At 39.9% G+C, this 22,786-nt stretch overlaps 1 protein-coding gene across 1 annotated transcript in view; it reads left to right on the plus strand.

The window, feature by feature from the left end:
- The window catches only part of MGAM2 (maltase-glucoamylase 2 (putative)), a 108,639-nt gene extending 98,956 nt beyond the window's left edge, over nt 1-9,683 (plus strand). Inside the window, exons 46-48 of the mRNA XM_055281470.1 lie at nt 4,773-4,943; nt 6,272-6,968; nt 8,181-9,683. Of these exons, the coding sequence (XP_055137445.1) occupies nt 4,773-4,943; nt 6,272-6,968; nt 8,181-9,652 (2,340 nt within the window). The 3' untranslated portion in view covers nt 9,653-9,683. The remainder of the gene's footprint in view (nt 1-4,772; nt 4,944-6,271; nt 6,969-8,180) is intronic.
- The last annotated feature ends 13,103 nt before the right edge of the window (nt 9,684-22,786 follow it).

Raw genomic sequence — 22,786 nt, forward strand, 5'->3', positions numbered from 1 at the left:
ACACAAAAAAAGAAAATTTCAGGCCAATATCCCTGATGAATATCGAGGCAAAAGTCCTCAATAAAATACTGGCAAACCTAATCCAGCAGCACATTAAAAAGTCACGATCAAGTTGGCTTCATCCTTGGGATGCAAGGCTGATTCAACATATGCAAATCAATAATCCTAATCCATCACATAAACAGAACCAATGACAAAAACCACATGATTATCTCAATAGATTCAGAAAAGGCCTTTGATAAAATTCAACACCCTTTCATGATAAAAGCACTCAATAAACTAGGTATTGATGGAACAAATGTAAAAATAATATGAGCTATTTATGACAAACCCACAGCCAATATCATATTGAATGGGAAAAAGCTAGAAGCATTCCCTTTGAAAACCAGCACAAGACAAGGATGCCCTCTCTCACCACTCCTATTGAACATAGTATTGGAAGTTCTGGCCAGGGCAATCAGGCAAGAGAAAGAAATAAAGCTTATTCAAATAGGAAGAGAGGAAGTCAAATTATCTCTATTTGCAGATGACATGATTGTATATTTAGAAAACCCCATTGCCTCAGCCAAAAATACCGTTAAACTGATAAGCAACTTCAGCAAAGTCTCAAGATACAAGATCAATGTGCAAAAATCACAAGCATTTTGATACAACAATAATAGAGAGCCAAATCATGAGCAAACTCCCACTCACAATTGCTACAAAGAGAAGATACCTAGGAATACAATTTACAAGGGATGTGAAGGACCTCTTCAAGGAGAACTACAAACCACTACTCAAGGATATAAGAGAGGACACAAGCAAATGGAAAAACATTCCATGCTCATGGATAGGAAGAATCAATATCGTGAAAATGGTCATACTTCCCAATGCAAATCAAAACCACAATGAGATATCATCTCACGCCAGTTAGAATGGCCATCATTAAAAAGTCAGGAAACAACAGATGCTGGAGAGGATGTGGAGAAATAGGAAGGCTTTTACACTGTCAGTGGGAGTGTAAATTAGTTCAACCATTGTGGAAGACAGTGTGGTGATTCCTCAAGGATCTAGAACCAGGAATACCATTTGACCCAGCAATCCCATTACCAAAGGGTTATAATCCCATTACCCAAAGGGTTATAAATCATTCTACTATAAAGAAACAGGCACATATCTGTTTATTGCAGCATGGTTCACAATAGCAAAGACTTAGAACCAACCCAAATGCCCATCAGTGTTAGACTGGATAAAGAAAATGTGGCACATATATACCATGGAATACTATGCAGCCATAAAAAAGAATGAGTTCATGTCCTTTTCAGGGACATGGATGAAGCTGGAAACCATCACACTCAGCAAACTAACACAGGAACAGAAAACCAAATACTGCATATTCTCACTCATATGTGGGAGTTGAATAATGAGAACATAAGGGCACAGGGAGGGGAACTTCACACACTGGGGCCTGTCGGGGGTGGCGGGCAAGGAGACGGATAGCATTAGGAGAAATCCCTAATGTAGATGACGGGTTGATGGATGCAGCAAACCACCATGGCACATGCATAATACCTATGTAACAAACCTGCATTTCTGCACATGTATCCCAGAACTTAAAGTATAATTTAAAAAAATATATATTTGGCTGGGTGTGGTGGCTCATGCCTGTAATGCCAGCACTTTGGGAGGCCAAGGCAGGGGGATCACCTGAGGTCGGGAGTTCAAGACCAGCCTGAACAACATGGAGAAACCCTGTCTCTACTCAAAAGCAAAAATTAGGCGTGGTGGCACATGCCTGTAATCCCCGCTACTCGGGAGGCTGAGGCAGGAGAATCACTTGAATCCAGGAAGTGGAGGTTGTGGTGGGCTGAGATTGCACCATTGCACTCCAGCCTGGGTAGCAAGAGTGAAACTCTGCCTCAAAAGAAAAAAAAAATCTCATGAATAATTTTATATTGAAAAATGTTGTAATAACAACATTTGGCTATATCATGTAAATAAAATATATTTTGAAATTAATTTACCCTTTTTCTTTTCACTTTTTAAAAAAATGTGACTACTAGAAAATGCTCAATTACATATATAGTTTTCCTTATATTTTTATAAGATGGCATAGACTTCCATATTGCCTACTACCTCTTTTTAGCTAGATTCTATATTTTTTCTGCTGTTATTACATTGTGTTATTTTTTAACACATGCATCAGATGTTTGGCTCATATAAATCTCATGGTCAGCTAAGACCTTCAAATTATTCTCATAGACATGATTATCAGGTCATATTGTTCCATCCTGCATTTGGCCTCTCTGAAACTAACTGCCAGACTTTGTATACTAATTAAATTTGTGTATTCTCTGCCCTTAAGAGCAGTTGGGTTGAAGACTGTACATATTTTTTCCTCTCAAATATTATTTTAATGAATATTATTTTAATGATCTGGAAGTTCTGAATTTTAGTTCTATTTCTACTGCTATTATTCAAATTTGTAAAGATACCTTGTTTAATCTGTGTTTTTTAAAAAATTGTAAAACATTAGATTGCCCTTTAATAACATCTAACATCAAAATTCCATTTTTCTGATAAATGAATTCTTATTTCTGTGATGTTTGATAGATTTTTTCCTTAAGAATAAAGGGCCTGAAATGAAAGAAAGCTCCCAACTTTCCCTGACGGATAACTATTCCTGGTTGGTAAACCAGCTTGTGGGGGTGGGAGATGATTTGTAACATTTGCTAATTTCTGTAGTGTAGCTACTCCCACCATCTTAACCAATTTGAAGCATCAGCTGGCTTGCAGAATTCTAGGAAATTTAAAAATCAACTCTCTCAAATCAATAAGAACTAGCTTTAGTACACCCATTTGTTTTGAGCTATGTATTTTTTCCTTGATTCTGCCTGCCCAGTAGCAAAAGTCTTCATAATGCCAATTGAACATGTTTCTTTTTTCTCTTCCTACTGCAGCCAACATAATTGAGAAATGCATAGCTTCCCTCTGCTACAACTATCTCCTTGATTATTGCATGTAATCTTCAAAATCTTTCCTTACATACCTAACTGGCCTCACGTCTCTGCTTGCTCAGCACCAGCTATGGTTGCCCTTGCACTCCTCAATGAAGGTGGCTTTGTTCAATGTGTCCCTGTACCCCTATTTCCTGTCTCATAATAAATCCTTCCCGTACTTCCAGGAGTTCCGAAGTTACATGTCCTCCTAAGTTCTCTCTTGACCCTCTTCCTGCCATGTAATTTTTCCTTTCTCTTCACATCCATGAAAAATATCCACTATGATTTTCATTCGGGCCTTCATCATGTGCCACCTCATAATTTATGTCATATTATTTTAACCCTTGTATTGATACTTAAACAATTCATGATTTGGTTAACTTCCTGTTTCTTGCACACTGTCCTTAGTCTAGGGACTGTTTGCTACACTTCTTTGTTCACTCTAAATTTAACTCATGCAGTACTATGTACAGGGGCACCTTGTGCTTCCAACTTTACCTGTGTTATCTAGCCCTGTTGCTTTGGACCACTCACTTCATTTTCCAGAGCCTCAGTTTCCTTATCTCTAAGATAGCAATAATGATATTTTCTTTTCAAAATGATTATAAGAATACTTATAGCCGGGCGCGGTGGCTCACGCTTGTAATCCCAGCACTTTGGGAGGCCGAGGCGGGCAGATCACGAGGTCAGGAGATCGAGACCACGGTGAAACCCCGTCTCTACTAAAAATACAAAAAATTAGCCGGGCGAGGTGGCGGGCACCTGTAGTCCCAGCTACGCAGGAGGCTGAGGCAGGAGAATGGCGTGAACCCGGGAGGCGGAGCTTGCAATGAGCCGAGATTGCGCCACTGCACTCCAGCCTGGGCGAGAGAGCGAGACTCCGTCTCCAAAAAACAAACAAACAAAAAAAGAATACTTATAGGGAAAGTAACTTTCATAATGCTGGTACAATAAACTTATTTTTGGCATTACCCAATTTATTATAGCAGGCACTCAGGAAGTATATCTTCACGAAGTGTGTAGAGAGTAGAAGTATAGTAACCAGAGGCTGGGAATGGGTGGGGGCCATAACGAGAGGTTGGTTAGTGGGAACAAAGAGACAGTTAAATAGCAGGAGTGAGTTCTTGTGTTTGCTAACATAGTAGGGTGATGATAGTTAACAACAATTTATTGTATATTTCAAAATAGCTACAAAAGAATATTTGAAATGTTTCCAACACAAAGAAATGATGAATGTGGCTGGGTGTGGTGGCTCACCCCTGTAATCCCAGCACTTTGGGAGGCTGAGGCAGGAGGATCACGAGGTCAGGGATTTGAGACCAGCCTGGCCAACATAGTGAAACCACATCTCTATTAAAAATACAAAAATTAGCCGGGTGTGGTGGCACGCACCTATAGTCCCAGCTGCTTAGGAGGCTGAGGCAGGAGAATCGCTTGAACCCAGGGGGCGGAGGTTGTAGTGAGCCCAGACCACGCCATTGCACTCCAGCCTGGGTGACAGAATGAGACTCCATCTCAAAACAAACAAGCAAACAAACAAATGTTGAATATTTGAGGTCATGGATATCCTAAATACCCTGATTTGATCACTACACATTGTATACATGTATCAAAATACCACATGTTCTCTATAAATATGTATAATTATTATGTACCAATAAAAATTTAAATACATAACTAGAAATAGCAAAGTGATATAACAAAAGTAAATTTAGGTTTGTCAATCTTTTAATATGGACCATAGTCTATCAACAATATGTTATGTATTTTTTTCTCTTTATAAATTCTTTATAGAACATCCTGCAAATCCAGACCATACACAATAAGTATTTGAGTGACTCGAATCCACTAAAAGTTGGGTATATTAGAATCTGGGGTGTGAATACCTATGTGACACAAGTCAGTTTCACCTATGACAACCAGCAATTTATGGAGACAAATTTCAAGAGTGACCCTTATAATCAGGTAGGTCTGAAAGGAATATTAGCATATCACAAGTAAATTTTATCATTCTGCAAAATTATCACCAATAATTTTGCTAACAATTAAAATTATTATCATTGTTATATTTTCATGTATTAGATGGTTATAAATACGTGCAATAGATACATTCCTGAAAAGTTGCAAATGTTGGATCATATTGTAAAATGTGCAACATTAATGGTCTTTCCAGTATAGCCTAGGGGTCAGTGATCACTGGCCTGATGAGATCCTCTCCATGTATTTACCAAAGAGACTGTGCTATGTTTTGATAGGTTAGTCTTCCACATTAGCAAAATAAAACTTATTTCTGCTGCAGAGGCTAAAAAAAAAGAAAGTGTGATTCCCTAAAGCTGTTGAAGGTCACCCTCATGCTTCCTGCAGTTATTCATGTCCCTGGTCAAATTGATGGATCTTACAGGTAGATGAAAATTGGCAGTAAACTGTGGTAATCATCAAATGAATACATCCCACCTGCGGTATAAGAGAAAAGGTTGATAAAACAGGGGGACATAAATAGCAGGCCCTACTAGAGGATTCTAGAACCAACTAAACCAGAATTTTGGAAGATGAAATACCAAGTTACCAAAGGCAACCACAAAGAAAAAAGTGTCTCACTTTTAGAACATAAGACATCATAAATACGGAGCCAGCGACCCATAAGGGATGGTTTAGAAAAGTGAAAATGGATAACCATAGTTCTTGTTTTCTAAAAGGTGAAATGAGTGCCCTGATGGTATTTGGACTTTGGAAAATGGCCCCTCTGAGCACTCAAATGATCTTCTCCCTCTAGGCTCTTCTGGGTATTTACCTTAAAGCATTTTACCTGGACTACTGAGTTCAAAACCACTCCTTGCAAGTAATTGCTTCTAGTTAAGATTGTGCAGAAAATCCTTGAATACCTTATTTTTAAAAACCCTATGGCATATCTGATGCCTATTATGTGCCAGACACCATACTGTTTGAAATGAGGAAAACATGAAACTAGTCTGCTGTCAAGAGGACTAAAACCCAACGGCAAAGCAAAGAGATTGAAATAAATGTTGGTTTTAATCACAGCTACAAATATTTGTAAACAATAAGGTTCTGACTAAATGAAGTGAAAAGAAAAGATTTCCAGCAGAGGGATTATGCACACAGAGCATCTTTTTGTATTTATCTGACCAAAATCAACGTGACCTAACCCAAAAAGGAATGTTTATATCCTGTTACTGGAAAAGAATGAATCCATCATTTTTTGTTAAATTGTAATTTAAGAGGTGACCTACATGTGAGGTTTAAGAAGTTCTAAATTGTCTCTTCTTTTCCGGCAGACACTAACTATTCAATTGACTGAGAAGACTATCAACCTGGAAAAGTTAACTGAGGTTACTTGGATTGATGGTGGTCCTGTACTTCCTACTCCAACTAAGACAAGTACCATCCCAATGAGTTCTCATCCTTCTCCATCTACCAATGCCACCAGTTCTGAGACAATCACCAGTTCTGCCAGTGCAAATACTACCACTGGCACTACTGCTACTGTTCCTATCACAACCACATCTTTCCCAACAAGTACTACTAGTGTTACAACTAATACTACTATTCCTGATACAACTTCTCCTTTCCCTACAAGTACTACTAATGCTAGCACTAATGCTACTGTTCCTATCACAACCACAGGTTTTGCCACAAGTACTATTGGTGTTACAACTAATGCTACTGTTCTCGATACAACTGCCCCTTTCCCAACAAATACTACTACTGCTAGCACTAATGCTACTGTTCCTATCACAACCACAGGTTTTGCAACAAGTACTATTGGTGTTACAACTAATGCTACTGTTCTCGATACAACTGCCCCTTTCCCAACAAATACTACTACTGCTAGCACTAATGCTACTGTTCCTATCACAACCACACCTTTTGCAACAAGTACTATTGGTGTTACAACTAGTTCTACTGTTCCTGATACAACTGCTCCTTTCCCTACAAGTACTACTAGTGCTAGCACTAATGCTACCCCTGTTCCTATCACAGCCACACTTTTTGCAACAAGTACTATTGGTGTTACAACTAATGCTACTGTTCTTGATACAACTGCCCCTTTCCCAACAAATACTACTAGTGCTAGCACTAATGCTACTGTTCCTATCACAACCACACATTTTGCAACAAGTACTATTGGTGTTACAACCAGTACTACTGTTCCTGATACAACTGCTCCTTTCCCTACAAGTACTACTAGTGCTAGCACTAATGCTACCCCTGTTCCTATCACAACCACACTTTTTGCAACAAGTACTATTGGTGTTACAACTAATGCTACTGTTCTTGATACAACTGCCCCTTTCCCAACAAATACTACTACTGCTAGCACTAATGCTACTGTTCCTCTCACAGCCACACCTTTTGCAACAAGTACTATTGGTGTTACAACTAGTACTACTGTTCCTGATACAACTGCTCCTTTCCCTACAAGTACTACTAGTGCTAGCACTAATGCTACCCCTGTTCCTATCACAGCCACACTTTTTGCAACAAGTACTATTGGTGTTACAACTAATGCTACTGTTCTTGATACAACCGCCCCTTTCCCAACAAATACTACTAGTGCTAGCACTAATGCTACTGTTCCTATCACAACCACACCTTTTGCAACAAGTACTATTGGTGTTACAACTAATGCTACTGTTCCCGATACAACCGCCCCTTTCCCAACAAATACTACTACTGCTAGCACTAATGCTACTGTTCCTATCACAACCACACCTTTTGCAACAAGTACTATTGGTGTTACAACTAATGCTACTGTTCCCGATACAACTGCCCCTTTCCCAACAAATACTACTACTGCTAGCACTAATGCTACTGTTCCTGTCACAATCACACGTCTTGCAACAAGTACTATTGGTGTTACAACTAATGCTACTGTTCTCGATACAACTGCCCCTTTCCCAACAAATACTACTACTGCTAGCACTAATGCTACTGTTCCTATCACAACCACACCTTTTGCAACAAGTACTATTGGTGTTACAACTAGTACTACTGTTCCTGATACAACTGCTCCTTTCCCTACAAGTACTACTAGTGCTAGCACTAATGCTACCCCTGTTCCTATCACAACCACACTTTTTGCAACAAGTACTATTGGTGTTACAACTAGTACTACTGTTCCTGATACAACTGCTCCTTTCCCTACAAGTACTACTAGTGCTAGCACTAATGCTACCCCTGTTTCTATCACAACCACACTTTTTGCAACAAGTACTATTGGTGTTACAACTGGTACTACTGTTCATTATACAACTGCTCCTTTCCCTACAAGTACTACTGGTGCTAGCACTAGTGCTACTGTTCCTATTACAACCACACCTTCCCCTACAAATACTGCTGATGCTAACACTAGTAATACTGTTCCTAATACCACTATGCCTTCTTCTACAAGTAGTACTACTGTGAGTACTATTGCTACCATTCCCATTTCAGTGACTCCTTCTCTGACAAGTACTGCTGATGCCACCATTAGTACTACTGTAATTATTGCCACTACTTCTTCTCTAACAGGTACTACTGATGTTAGCACTAGTACTACTATTAATAATATAAGTACTCCTGTTCAAACAAATACTGCTAATGCTAGCACTAGTACTAATGTTGCTAATATAACTGCTACCTCTCATACAAGTACTGATGATACTGTTTCTAATAATACTGTTCCAATTACAGCTATTCCTTCTCTTGCAAATACTGGTGTTGACACTACTAGCAACAGTTTTTCCATTATGACCACTTCTTTCTCTGAAAGTACTAATGCTATGAACACTACTTCTCCTACAAGTACTGATGTGGCTAGCACAAATAATGATGCTTCTATGACAAATTTTCTGTTAGCTACAATGTCTGCTGGTAATACAACTAGTGATAGTATTTCCATAACAACTACTTCTTTTGGTAATAGTGCTCCTATTGTAACTACTCCTTCTCCAAGTACTGATGCTACTACTACAAGTAATAATACTATTCCTGGCATGACTGCTTATTACCAGACTTCTCCTACCACTCCTACCCATACTCTTACTTCTATTCCTAGCTCTATTACTCCTATTTTGAGCGTGTTTCCAACAAGTAATACATTCACTACTGATAAAATTACTAATTTTGCTACCCCTACAAATGCAAACACCATTATTTTCAACACTCTTGATACAAAAAGTACCATGATAATAGATGCTATGGTCACTGCTACTGGCACCAAAGATAACACCATGAGTCCAGATACAACAGTTACTTCCATAGACAAATTCACCTCACGCATCACACAGTTCACTACTCCCCATTCTGCTACTACTACAACACTGGCCTTAAGCCACACCTCATTAGCTCCTACAAATCTTTCAAATCTAGGCACCATGGATATTACTGATGCAGATAACTCCAGTGTTACGGGTAACACTACACACATTTCTGTTTCAAATATCATAACAGCCTCAGACACAATAACAGCTACTGGTCTAGATTCACAAACTCCCCATATGGTAACAAATTCTGTGGCTAGTTATTTACCTATTACTGCAACCAGTGCTACCACAGATACTACAAATATTACAAAATATGCTTTAAATACTACCACTCCTGATAGTACAGTACATACCTCTGCTACTGCACCTACTTATATTGCAAATGCCATAAATGCTACTCAAGTTCCATAATTACTACTCAAGGCAGGGTAGTTACCTCAGATAACACCTACAAACAACTATTACAGATATAGAAAATCAGTTATGAGATACTCTATCTTACTCTATCTTATGCTACTTAAGTTTTCACAAATATTAGTACTCTAGCCATAAAAGACACAGCTACTCCAGACACTCTCGTCATTGCAGACATGTTTAGGAAGGTTTACAAACCTTATAGGTTTCACCAAAGAAGCTGTGGATGCTTATTTTGCAGCCATAATATGTGATCTTATTATTTTAAATTATAGTTATTATTCCTATAACCTCATCAATTAACCTACAGATGTTTTATATATCCTATATATCCTTGCTACAGATTTCACAGGTAATTTTGGTATCTCAGATAACACCACATTAGGCCCTGTAAATACTATTGCCTTAGATGTAGTTATTGAAATAGCCCAACTTGTTTCTTGGGTCACATGACATAATACCATAACCGAGAGCACTGATGATACCCCCGGCACTCAAATGGTTTCTATGCCAACAGTTATTAATATTACAGTAGAGTATGTAATTAGTAATGCTAAAAAAATGCACTTTATTTTCCTGTAGACTTTTCCAAATGCCATAGCTACCAATAGAGTCATTTGCATTACACATACTAATAGTATTATTTCTTCTGAAGAGATCCTAGCTGTAGCTACAGACATGGAAAATTCTACCATTGAAGATCTTGTATAACCTTACTTCAGGCACTGAAATAATTTAAATTATAAATATTACATGTGGGTTTGACTATCATAGAAAATAAAATGATTATAGATCCTAAAAACTTAAATTCCTGAACTTTGCAACCATTATTTAATAGGTACTACTAATACTCTTACTACAGATTTTATAAGTACTTCCACTTATAGACAGCGGAGCATTCTCAGAAAATTAGAATTAATCTAAATTATGAGATAGTCTTAAAGTCTCACTGTTACCACCAATGACTGGCTTTGACTCTAGTATAAATCAGAAATTATCCAGACAGAGGTGAGGATGTAAATATACAGCATAAGGAAGACAGCCTCCACATTGGAATCAGAGTTCATAATCTTATTTGCATTTTCTTCTATTAATACAAGCTTTTCCCTTATAATTTCACTGTTCAGACTCTCCTTCATTGTGTTAGGGTTTTCAGTCTATTCCTGGTTTTTCATATCCAAATTCATCATTCATCCTTGATCCAGTCTTTTCTTAGATCACTCAGACCCCCATGAGTAGACCCATGGTCATTACCAAATCTGGTCAGTTGGGTACTATTGTAGGTTTGACCCTAGGACAATATTCTTGAAGTTTAGTTCAGGGATCCAAGGAGGTCCCCAGGACTTTCTGGGGCACACAGGTTCTTCAAATCTACTTTCATAATGATACCAAGTTTTTGTTTTTTCAGTCTCATTGTCTCATTAGTGTATAGTGGCACTGTCCAGATACTCTATGCTGTATTGTGTCATAATAGATGAATATAGAAAAAGAAAAAAGAATCTAGCTGTCTTCTATTAAGCTAGACATTAGACAGATTTACAAAATGTAAAATAATGCCATTCTTCTTACTAATTCCTTTTGCCTTGGAAAATATAGTTATTTTTCATTAAAAACATATTTATGTTATCACAAAGTGAATATGTTATTTTTTATGAATGAAAAATAAATATTTAAAAAATATTTTACAAATGACTCAATTTGATTTCTAATGCAGTAAATATTAGCAGATAGAACCCACATAAATAAAGCACAGTGCCCTCACCAATTGTGAATGTAAAGGGGTTCTGAGACTAAAGAGTTTGAGAACAACTTCCTTTAAGTGGGCAGAAACACTGTATTTCCACTCTCATGTCCTGGTCAAGTATATTACCAACTTCCCCAGCATGTAGGTACTCCAGCATCTGTGACTTACTCCACATGAATATCTTCCGCAGTCTACAAACACATCTGCCCAGCTTTTTGATCTGCCAGCCCAGCTGTACTATTGTCCAGACAATTTGATGGTGCTCCAGATGAGGGGCACAGATTCATCAGTCAGCAACATTTGCTTTTGGAATCTGCCCACAAGCTACAGTCCTCTGACCAAAGTTGATAGACCTTATTCTTGTGTATACATGACTCTTGACCTTCCAACTCAAAACAAAACTCAAAATTCTATGGGCTTGGTCAGACTCCCTCGCTTGTATCTTTACTGAGGGAGACTTAGTGCATTTGTCTTGTTGGCACCACAAACTGTGATACAGGACAAAGTGCTCTGTGTGCTAGGGCACCGTGAGATTCTGCTGCCAGCCCACCATACCAGTGCTCATTCACTGACCAACAGCTTTACTTAAAGCAGCTGGGATTTGGAAAACTGAAGATGAATCTGCTTGAACAAGCGTAGTTCTGAAGCCACCAAAGTCCAGCCTCTTAAAAACGTAAATGGAACATAATTGAAAGCATGAAATTTTGAAAAGGCAAGAAATACTTTGAATATACAAAAGTCTCGACTTTGGTCAGATGTTTGAAGAGACTTGAGAGTTGAAATTCAGGAGTCGATGCACAAGTAGTGGTACTGGAACCAGGTTCAGAAAACATAAGGGCAATGTTGACATGCTAATTCTACCATTGACAACACTAGCAAAACCTGTGCATGGCCTTTGATTTATAAGGTCTAGAGAAACTCCTAAGCTCCATAATGACTGGCCCCACTGGGTCACCCACATATGTGATATTAATTCTGCACTAATGATTATAACTCATGTTCTAAGTATAAAGAAATTTACTTTTCTACACTTCTGGTACTTGACACAATCCTACCTTTACCATTACTGTGGACATCATTATTTTTACACCTAAAATTTCTAGTTATTAATTTAAACTTCATTTTCTAGTATTCCAAGCATCACTATGTAAACACTATTCATGTTGACTATTTAAGAGATGTCACACATAGTGCATGATTAATTTTCCAGAGGAATATAGATAACAGATGTTTTGGATTAACAGGAAACTCACTGGGAGTCTAAAGGTATTTAGGAATACTTCAAGGAGTAAGGGAAGCTGGGAGGTACCCTGTAGCACAAAAAAGAGTCAAGGAAAGCCTTTCAGGTCGGGAATGAGTTGGACAAAGAGACTGACTTTACATGGTGTGATTAGGAGATATAAAATAGTCCACTCTTTCTACAGCAGGAGCATTGTGAGAAGAGACAAGATTTAAAGTTTATCAATTTCCATCACCAAACTTCAGTGTATATGAGATTAGACATTCAAATGAGGGTTGAAAGAGCGTTCATGCCAGGAAAGGAACTTACAGGGCTAGAGAATGCTTTGGTTTTCACATCCCCTTCCCCATGGGAGAGTGGAGTGGTGCTCTGTGTGGAGGGCACTGCAGAGGAAGTGTTCATGGAGATTAAGAGTGCCTGTGAGGAGCTGGGACTGGCATCTCACTCCCAGCTGGGCACTCTCTGAACTGAGAAACTCTTGCCTCTCTTCCCCACCAGGTGATACAGTGGAGCACGGAGCATGGAGCATGGGCAAGGTTTTCAGAAATCTCATCATGCATCTCCCAGAGTGTGGAAGCCAATGAAATCACAAAGAAAGTCGCTAGGGTCTTGCCCAGAGAATTCCAAAGGTGGCAGGGATTGGAGACTTTGCAGTAGTGGATGCGGAGCCAGGGAAGTAGTGGTGCAACCTGGACTCAACAGTGTTCAATGGACAAGGAAGCTGAAGCTCCTCAGGTGGGTGTGGGGAGATGGCTGGGCTAGGGCTGTCGTGAAGCAATCTGTCCAGAGGAGAAGGGACTCTAGTGATGAGAGGTCGTGGATGGACTTCCAAGAGTAGAAACTAAGTTTGTAGTGGGGAGAGGTCAAAATAGGTCATGCAGATTGCATCTCACCTCATGTTAGATGCTGCACTTGGGGCCCCTGAAAAACTCACTAATGTGCCCATGAGAAGAAATCAGCACTGGGGTCCTCTCACACTGAGGGTACCCGCGGATGCCTTGCCATAGCATCCATCACATGGGAACCTTTGCCTTTTCCTTTAATTTCCATCTGGCTGGGAAGGATACCAAGAAACAGTCAAGGAAGAGGAGAAGGAGAATATGGAAGTGTAAAAGCATAGACCATAATCCCCTTCTTCACTGCTGGAGGTGGTCTCTGGGGAAGGAGAAAACTTGACATGGATGTGAAAATGACATAGCGATTTAGATGATACAAATTCTTGAAAACTTCCAAATGACCAGAAAGTGATGAGGTCTGCTGACTGGATAAGAAAAGAATTTCAACTCAGCATTGAGGAAAAGGGGCTAAGGTTAAGAAAAAATGAAAAGCCTGAGAATGCTGAAAAGACACACACTGCCTCATTTCACATTGCTCTTACCTGTTAGACTGATGGGCGAACATTCATCTTTAACATTGTAATGCTTTATAAATCACTTATTCCAAGGAAAAATGGAGAATGGCTTGGAGTACAAAAGTTAGATCTGGGCCCCAAAGGACGTTTGAGGTTTTCTCGCCTTAGGCAATCTCTGATGGCTTCAGAGAAGGTGGTTTTGGAAATTTTTTACTATGTAATTGAGAAAAGTTTAGCTCAAGAGAAGAAGTAAAGGGGTCTGTACAACCTATGGGCCTTGTTACCTAAAAACAACATCTTATATTTGCACCATAATCCACAGTTTGCCAAGGGTCTCACATAAATGTTTTATTTTGTTCCACTCCTGCTGTGAGGCAGAGAGGGAAGGAATCTTTACACGTTTTTTCTCAGAGGCAGAAAGGAAGACTTAGAAAGGTTAAATGACTTCTTCAAGGACACAGTGTCTTAAAACACAGTAGAGCTTGGCCTTCTGATTCACTTCCTATTACCCGTCTGCTTCAGAGTCCCATCTCCTGAGGAAAGTCCATCTTTGCCATGACGTGATGAAATAAAATAAAATAAACAAAAACCCACTTCTAGAACCAAATAAGTCTTGTAAAAGAGTCCTGATATTATTCCTATCTATTTATGTGACCTGGATCAACTTGCCTGAATTATCTGAGCCTTATTTAATTCCTTCATTGGTAAAATGGTAGGATTGAGAGAGTGCCTAGGAAAATACCTAGTATAGCAAGAACCCATAATTTGGTACTCTTTTTGGTATATCAAAACATCTTGTAACCTTGATTATATACAATTTTCATTCGTCAATTATACCTCAATAAAGCTGGAAGAAAAAAAAGAGCTGACCACTCTATTCCTTACTGCTAATACACCAAGATGATACGTCTGGCTTCCTAGGTCCTCTCTCCCAAATTCTTCCCTTTTTGATAATAATTTAAAAATGAACAATAAATAGATAAGTTGTGTTGAGGTTGCCAATGTGTTAGAAACACTGAATGGAACTTACGAAAAGGAACCCCTTATGAAAGCTGTAAGATTCAAAATGGAGTCACTTGTGCCAAACCCTGGCAAAATAGAGTTGGGGAAGATCCTGACAGAGGGCTCTCACACATGATTTGTCTGATAACAGGAACTATCACAGGACATTTTTCCAAACTGCAGCTTTTTACATGAGTCACGCCAAGACAGCTAGCTGCCTACACAAGAATACTTGCCTGACACACTATCTCACAAACCTAATCCCTGCAAGGGACCTACAGTAACTCCCAGATTACAAATTCCACCTAGCAACTACAGACTGTTGCTGATCAGAACTCGCCAGCTCTTGTAAGGTACTGCTAGTGCCAATGAACTTTCTTTCAAAACAACTTGCATACCCTTCTCTTTCCCCAGTAAAACTCTAATGTTTTCCTTTGTTCTCTGGATATAGCAGAGGCCACCCTGTTGTGCCTGTATCCCAAATTGCAGTTCTGTTTTCACATTTTAATTCCAAATAAAAGTTCTGTGCTTTGGGAACATCTCTACATTTTTTCTTGGAAGTTGACACCCTTTAACTCTGCCTTTGCTTTCCTTCTTACCCTCTTTTGCTGGGTGGAAATATGGAGCCAGACAGTAGCAGTAGTGAGTTGGCTCTAGATGCCCACAACACCTTGGAGGGAGAGCCCGAGAGCAGCTCTGCATGCAGAAAGTAGGTGTGGGCAGAGTAGCTCTGTCATGTGCCTCCACACAGGAGTGAAGCTTGACATGGAACATGGTCACCATATGCCATTTGCTCCTCCCTCTAATTCAATGACTTCTCAAAAAATACCACCATTTTAACATATTTATTATTCATTTTTAAATTTCCTTTTACTTAAATTAGTAATGCATTGGCAGTTTTTGTAGAGGAATATTCTTATTTATTGACTGTCTACAAAAAGAAAATTGTAATCTTTCTTAATAAAAGGAAAACCCAAATTTTTGAGGGTGAGTTATGCAAAGAACCACTTCAGGGTGCATGTGTTTGGACATAGAGGTGGTGGTAGAGGGAGAATTGACAGACCTTGTGGTCCTAAATCTTCCCCTGGGAGGTTAATTGCTCCTTAGTGGTCACTTACTGATAAATGGCACCTCCATATACTGACATCAGGCAGAAGTGGAGTGCTGACGCAGGACAGGCAAGCCTCTAAATTGGGGCCCAGCCAGACACGGTTCTTGGCTTTACCCAGGAAAGAATTCAAGGGCAAGTAGGTGGTGCTAAACAGAAACTTTTACTGAAGTGGCAATGCATAGCAGCAGCAGAGGCACTGCTTCCTGTGGAACAGGGCTACCCTGTAGGCAGTGCATCCAGAGTAGCAGCTCAGAGGCAGTTCTGCAGCCTCATTTATACCTACTTTTAGTTACATGTAAGTTAAGGGGCAGGTTATTCAGAAATTTCTAGAAAAGATGTGGTAACTTCTAGCTTGTTGCCATAGAAAGGGTTGTAACTTCTGGCTGTTGCCATGACAATGGTAAACTGGGAAGAGGTCAAGTGACATGGCATTGGTGGATGTGTCTCAGGGAGAGGTGCTTTTGCCTCTTCATTATTTCAGCTAGTCTTCAAACTGGTCTGGAGTTCAAGCCCTACATCAGTGCTGCTTCCAATACTCTGTCCAATAGAGATTGTTATCTTTCTCTTATTTTAGAGTGCAGTTGAGATAAGGTGGAACCACTGAATGTTTTAGGAAAGCATACTAGACAGGAAACAAGAGTATAAGAACCATGATAATTTTCTCTGTAAGATAAGAATCCATCCTTTCTTCCTGAGTTCTCCAAGAAAGGATGCCTGAACTATGTCTGCCTGTTAATTAGTCCATTTTTCTCTTTCTTAGGTCCTAACTTCCTTCTTCTTCCTTTCCTGAGGGGAGTCCTAACAAGATAACAATTAGTTATTTAAATAAAAGGGCATTTTCTTAAGTCTACTAAAGATTTAATCTACTAAATTTAATCTACTAAAGACCCTGTGCTAAGCATTTTAATTCTATAGGCATGTGAAATAGAAAAACAAAACTTGTTCAGAGAGTTAAGCAACTGGTCTGATACTGTTTATCAGGTTAAGCGTTGAAGAAATGATTACAATGAGATCTGCCTGCCTGTAAACAGCATTATAATTTCAAACTTCCCCCGAGTTTTAGGAATGCTTGGGGTTCCTAAAAGCTGCTTTAGGGTAAGGGAATGTCAAATTCTTCCTTCCCAGTTGTATCAGAATTGCTTTGTTTTTTGTGTTTTCTCTTCTGTATTTTTGTATAAGGTTTTACTTGAAGAAAGGACATCATGTCTTAAAAAAATTGAGGAAAACCAATTCTGAACAATGCCATACTTTCGATAATTTCTGCTGTATGAGTTAGACAGTATTTTGTGGGCTAGCTCAGGAACCTAACCAACACGCATTCTAAGTAGGAAGCATATTACCTATAAATTAACTATCAGAACAAAATCTCCATGTAATCTAAGAGCTTTATGTCAGGATACAAAGATGGCCAAATTGAAGAAATCCTTAAAGAAAATGTTGGGAGATTAGGAGAAGTGAATGAACGACTCTTCCTCATGATGGCGGGAGATATCTGGTTCTCAGGAGAGGGAAGACTACAGAGATTGTCTGGGACTTAGGCTGCCTTGGCCTCCAGGACTTGCCCTATCTGTTGTGCAAAGGATAGACTGAAGGAACAGCTCTACTGTTTTTGAATAACCTCTTTAGTACGACCTGTTACTCTCCTGTCATGGCAGCCCAGAGAAGCATGGGATTTTTTTTTCCATTACATGTTTTCCATTTAATGGGATTATAATATGAACTATACATTTAAAGGTAGTATTCTCCATTTTTTCCAAGTCTTTGTTTTTTTTCATTTTTATTCATTTATTTAAAAATATAATTTCAATTTCATTTTAGATTCAGGGTGTGCATGTGCAGGCTTGTTACTTTTGTATATCATGTGATGCTGAGGTTTGGTGTGACTGATCCCACCACACAAGTAGTGAGCAGAGTACCCAACAGTTTTCCAAATCTCATCCCCCTTCTTCCCTCCCCACTCTAGCAGTCCCCATTGTCTGTTGTTGCCATCTTTAGGCCCATGAATAGCCAATGTTTAGCTCCCACTTATAAGTGTGAACATGTGGTGTTTGCTTTTCTGTTCCTGCATTAATTTGCTTAGAATTATTGCCACCAGCTTCATCCATGCTGCTGCAAAGGACATGATCGCATTCTTTTTATGGCTTAGTATTCCACGGTGTATATGTACCAAATTTTCTTTATAACAAGGAGTTTTTGAACTTGTCATTTGTGGTTGTGTAGGGAATTCATCACGTTGTATGGGGAATGATGTCTTAGGCAAAAGTCAGCTTGATAGCTATCATTTACATTATTTTGTGGCATTGTACTAAATGTATTACATGTGTTATCTAAGTAAATATGCTGAATACAAGTCCAGGGATCTTTTCACTTGATTGGACTTGGCTTTTATGGAATTTTCCCAGACATAAGGGAAAACTCTGTGGCCTAGCATTTAATAATTCTGGCTCTGCCATCAGATGACAAGGGTTCAAATCTCACCTCTACTACTTACGACCTTGCCATCTTGTGATAATGATTTAACTCATATAAGCTTCAATGTCCTCATTTATAAGATGGAAATAACATAGTATTTCTTTATATTTCTAGTAGTATTTTTTGTTTTTTTTGATACGGATTTTTGCTCTGTCACCCAGGCTGGAGTGCAGTGACACCATCTCGGCTCACTGTAACCTCTGCCTCCAAGGTTCAAGCGCTTCTCCTGCCTCAGCCTCCCGAGTAGCTGGGATTACAGGCATGCACCACACATCCAGCTAATTTTTGTATTTTTAGTAGAGACGGGGTTTCACCAGGTTGGCCAGGCTGGTCTCGAACTCCTGACCTCAGGTGATCTGCCTGCCTCGGCCTCCCAAAGTGCTGGGATTACAGGCGTGAGCCGCCGTGCCCGCTCAGCAGCTTGCTACTTCTGAGTCCTGAGTTCAGCTGGCTCAGATGCCAGATCCCAATACATATAGTAGACTCCATTGGACCAGCACTAAGAGCACCACCTGTAGGTGCTGTTGCTTCAGGTGGACACTTTTTTTCCTTTATTGCCTCAGTTCCCACATCTGGAGGATGAGGTAAACATCTGAACTACAATAAAGTACATGGAAATGCATTTTCAGTCTGTAAAATGCTGCACAAAAGTTTACTATTATTTATTACTGTTATTCTATAATTCCCTGAGTGTTCTGATGTCTATTGCTGGTTGCTTTTTTTGTTTTTGTTTTTGTTTTTGTTTTTGTTTTCTTCCTTTTTCTTCCCCTTGTATCTTCTGGAAGCAGAGAAGTTTCTCTTTAGTGCTGGTGCAACAGAAGAGTTCCCTGATTCCCCCCTGCAGGACATGTGACAAGGATGTGGCCTGCTTGGTCACCTTGCAGCTCAACCTCCTGTAGGGGGAGCATGCAGACAGGCAGGCGCGGAGGCCAGCATGAGCGCTTCTGGGCTCCGGCCCCAGGGCAGTGTCTAGGGACCGGTGTGTGAGACTCCCGAAGCCCAAGTGGATGTGTCTTACTAAGCTCTTTTAGATACACTGTCTGCAGATGGCTTGTGTGTTAATCAGCTTAGTGGATCCTCTGCCTTATCCCAAGGGCAGGGGGCCAGAGTGACAACCTTCTGCATCCCAAGTCCTTGCCCAGTGTATTGGAAGAATCAGATCACATGTGGGCTCGAAGGATGAGTGCAAGATTTTATTGAGTGGCAGAGGTAAACATTTTCTCCGTTTCGGTCAGTCAACAACGGCATATAATTACTTAATTTTAATACAAAACTAGGAAAAGAGGATAGGAGTTGTGATGTGAAGAGAACTAAGAGCCCCTTCAAATATATGGGAATCTAGGTTTTCTGGAGAGCTAGGTACCCTGCTAAAAAGAAATAAGGAAGAAATAAGAGATGAGGAAGGGGGGCTGTGACCACAAGAGATAAATAAGATTATCTGTAGCCAATGACTCTCCCATAGTCAGAGGACGCCTAAAAGCAGAGTTGAATGTTGACTCTCAGTCTGCTGAATACAAGTCCAGGGATCTTTTCACTTGATTGGACTTGGTTTTTATGGAGTTTTCCCAGACATAAGGGAAAACTCTGTGGCATAGCATCTCATGAGATGAATGGGGATGGAGTGGGAAGGTGGTCTTCCCCTGAGTTGGGCCACCCAGTGGTGGGAGAAAGACTCTCAACCAACCCCCCCCCAGTTGAACTCCCCTAGGTATGCAGACCTCCTCCTTCTCCTCTCTTTCTCTGCCTCTTGTTCTGTCATTGCTGTTCTGCTGGTTCCGACATTCAGCAGCTTGCTTGCATGTGCCCACTAAGGTCTAGGGTTTACATGGGGGCAGGATTGGGGGCATGGCGGGCCAAAAGGCAATTTTTAGGGTACAAAAACAGAATCGCCTGTCCTCACTTAGGGCCGTGGGTCTTCAGACTTGAGGGTGGGGCCTTTTCCAGGGAACCACCCTCTTCTGCCCAGGATTTCCACCTCCTGTCTGTATCACTGGTGCTTTATAATAAGGCTGCTCTGAGTCCTTTTTTCAAACTGAAGTTTTGTGAGGGAAAGCTATCTCCAGAGGTGTCTCTAGTGTGTCTCAAACTGTGATTCTGGGTAAAATGGGCTTTTATTTGAGCTGGAACAAAATGTTTCACTGCTAACTTAAATAATGCTCATCTTTCTTCACTTTATAAAATAGTTAATGGATATAGTTATCCCAATTTTATGTTATTTTTCAATGTTTTCTTTCTTACGCCTCTTATGTTTGCTGCTATTCATTTTTTGCCTTGTAGAAGCTCTGGCTAAGCACAAAATGTATGAAGAAATAACAGGCAAGAAAGATTTTGAAACAGTCAGTAGAGTGCATATTGACCGTATCGGTATGGTTGACCATTATTTTATATGGCAAAACTCACATTTTATACAAATAAAATTTTCTTTGGTTTGTGTGATTAAATTAAACATAGTGTTTCATCATGTTCTTATGTATTTATTTATTTATTGAAATGGAGTCTCTCTCTGTCACGCAGGCTGGAGTGCAGAGGTGCAATCTCGGCTCACTGCAACCTCCGCCTGCCCAGGTTCAAGCAATTCTCCTGCCTCAGCCTCCTGAGTAGCTGGGATTACAGGTGTGGCTAATTTTTGTATTTTTACTAGAGATGGGGTTTCACCATGTTGGTCAGGTTGGTCTTGAATTCCTGACCTTGTGATTTGCCTGCCTCGGCCTCCCAAAGTGCTGGGATTACAGGCGTGAGCCACCGCACCTGGCCTCATTTTTTTTTTCTAGCAAAGAGCATCCTGAAATATTGAGCTGCAAACATAGGTAAGAAAGCTGGAAACTTGCATGGGGAGATGCCTGCAGCTACACCAAAAGAAAAGGTGTACCTGGGGGCCAGGCATGTCCACCATGGAAGCTTCATCTTCCCTTTTTTGTTAGCACACGTACAGTAAGAAAGAAATGGGCAACATGGTGCAGCTTAGGCCAGAGGGAGTAGCTACTTGTCCTCACTCAAAATAACATATTCTGAATTTAGTTCTTCTTTCGCCTGCCACCATTACTGTCCTAGCATCACATTCCTTGGATTCTCTGAATGCCTTATTGCATTCCACACAAAAATGATGTATTCTCCAACCAAGGAGGTCACTTCACAGTGCTAGTGGAGTCTTATGGATAGTGCCAATGCTCATGGAATCCAGTGGCCTTGCCATGTTTCACCACCTAGGATCAGCTGGCCTTACGCAATATCACTATGACCTATTGAAATCTTAGGACCAGCTCAAGTTAGGAGACATCTTTAGAGGCTAAGGTGCTCCTCTGAAAAATGGTCTCCAAACCATTTTCCTCCCCAAACTAAAATTTCAGTTAATAAAATATGTGAAGATGAAGCTCTCACAGTTGCACTTAATAATTCACACTCCAAATTTAGCTTCTCAACACTGCAAGCTAGGCGTTACTGATTTAGGGGTTTTAGAGCCCTGGATAGATCAGGTTTTCCTACTGGAACTTCTGCTTCCTGAGGGGATTCTCTTCTTCCCTAACTGGGCTGAAAGACTCCAGTAGTCCACTTGTAGCAGCCACAGGCTGAACTCTCTAAAATCTGTTCTTGTTTTTGTTTTTTTAAATAATCAGTCAACTGGCCAAAAAAACACCTCCCCACTTCAAACTATCAATTAAAACTCTCAGGAGGTAACAGACTGCAGGGTGAAGTGAAGAGAGAAGGAAAGAAGGGAGGAAAATACTATAGAGTATGAAAGTAGAGTTCCTGGGCAACTAGCTTTATATAAAAGGCAAATATGTACTAGGAAAATCTGTCATTGATTTCCCGTTTATCTGCTGTGCCATAAACCTCAGTTAACTTTTATAGTAACTCCTCACATCTCCATTAAACACTCAGAATCCTGCAACAGAATGACCAGAATCCATCGATGGCATTGAGAGTTGTATGGGCAAGGAGAAGCTAAGTGTAACATCTCCCTCTCACCTTTGCCCTCCCCTCCCCTCTCACCTTTGCCCTTCTATTTAGATCACTCCTTATTAGACTTCCTTTTTTCAATTAGCATAGTAATGTGCCAAAATCACATATTGTCTACTTTGGTGCTTGTAGTAAAGGGTTTTGTACCCCAAATGGCTGTGGAGTTGCCTTTATTTTATGTCAGTTACCAATTCATTAGAGAGAACATAATTCCCACTTCCTAAACTTCAGTTATCTGAGGAATTTTGGGTTTT

The sequence above is a fragment of the Symphalangus syndactylus genome, chromosome 6 (assembly GCF_028878055.3).
Source record: "Symphalangus syndactylus isolate Jambi chromosome 6, NHGRI_mSymSyn1-v2.1_pri, whole genome shotgun sequence".
Classification (NCBI taxonomy): domain Eukaryota; kingdom Metazoa; phylum Chordata; class Mammalia; order Primates; family Hylobatidae; genus Symphalangus; species Symphalangus syndactylus.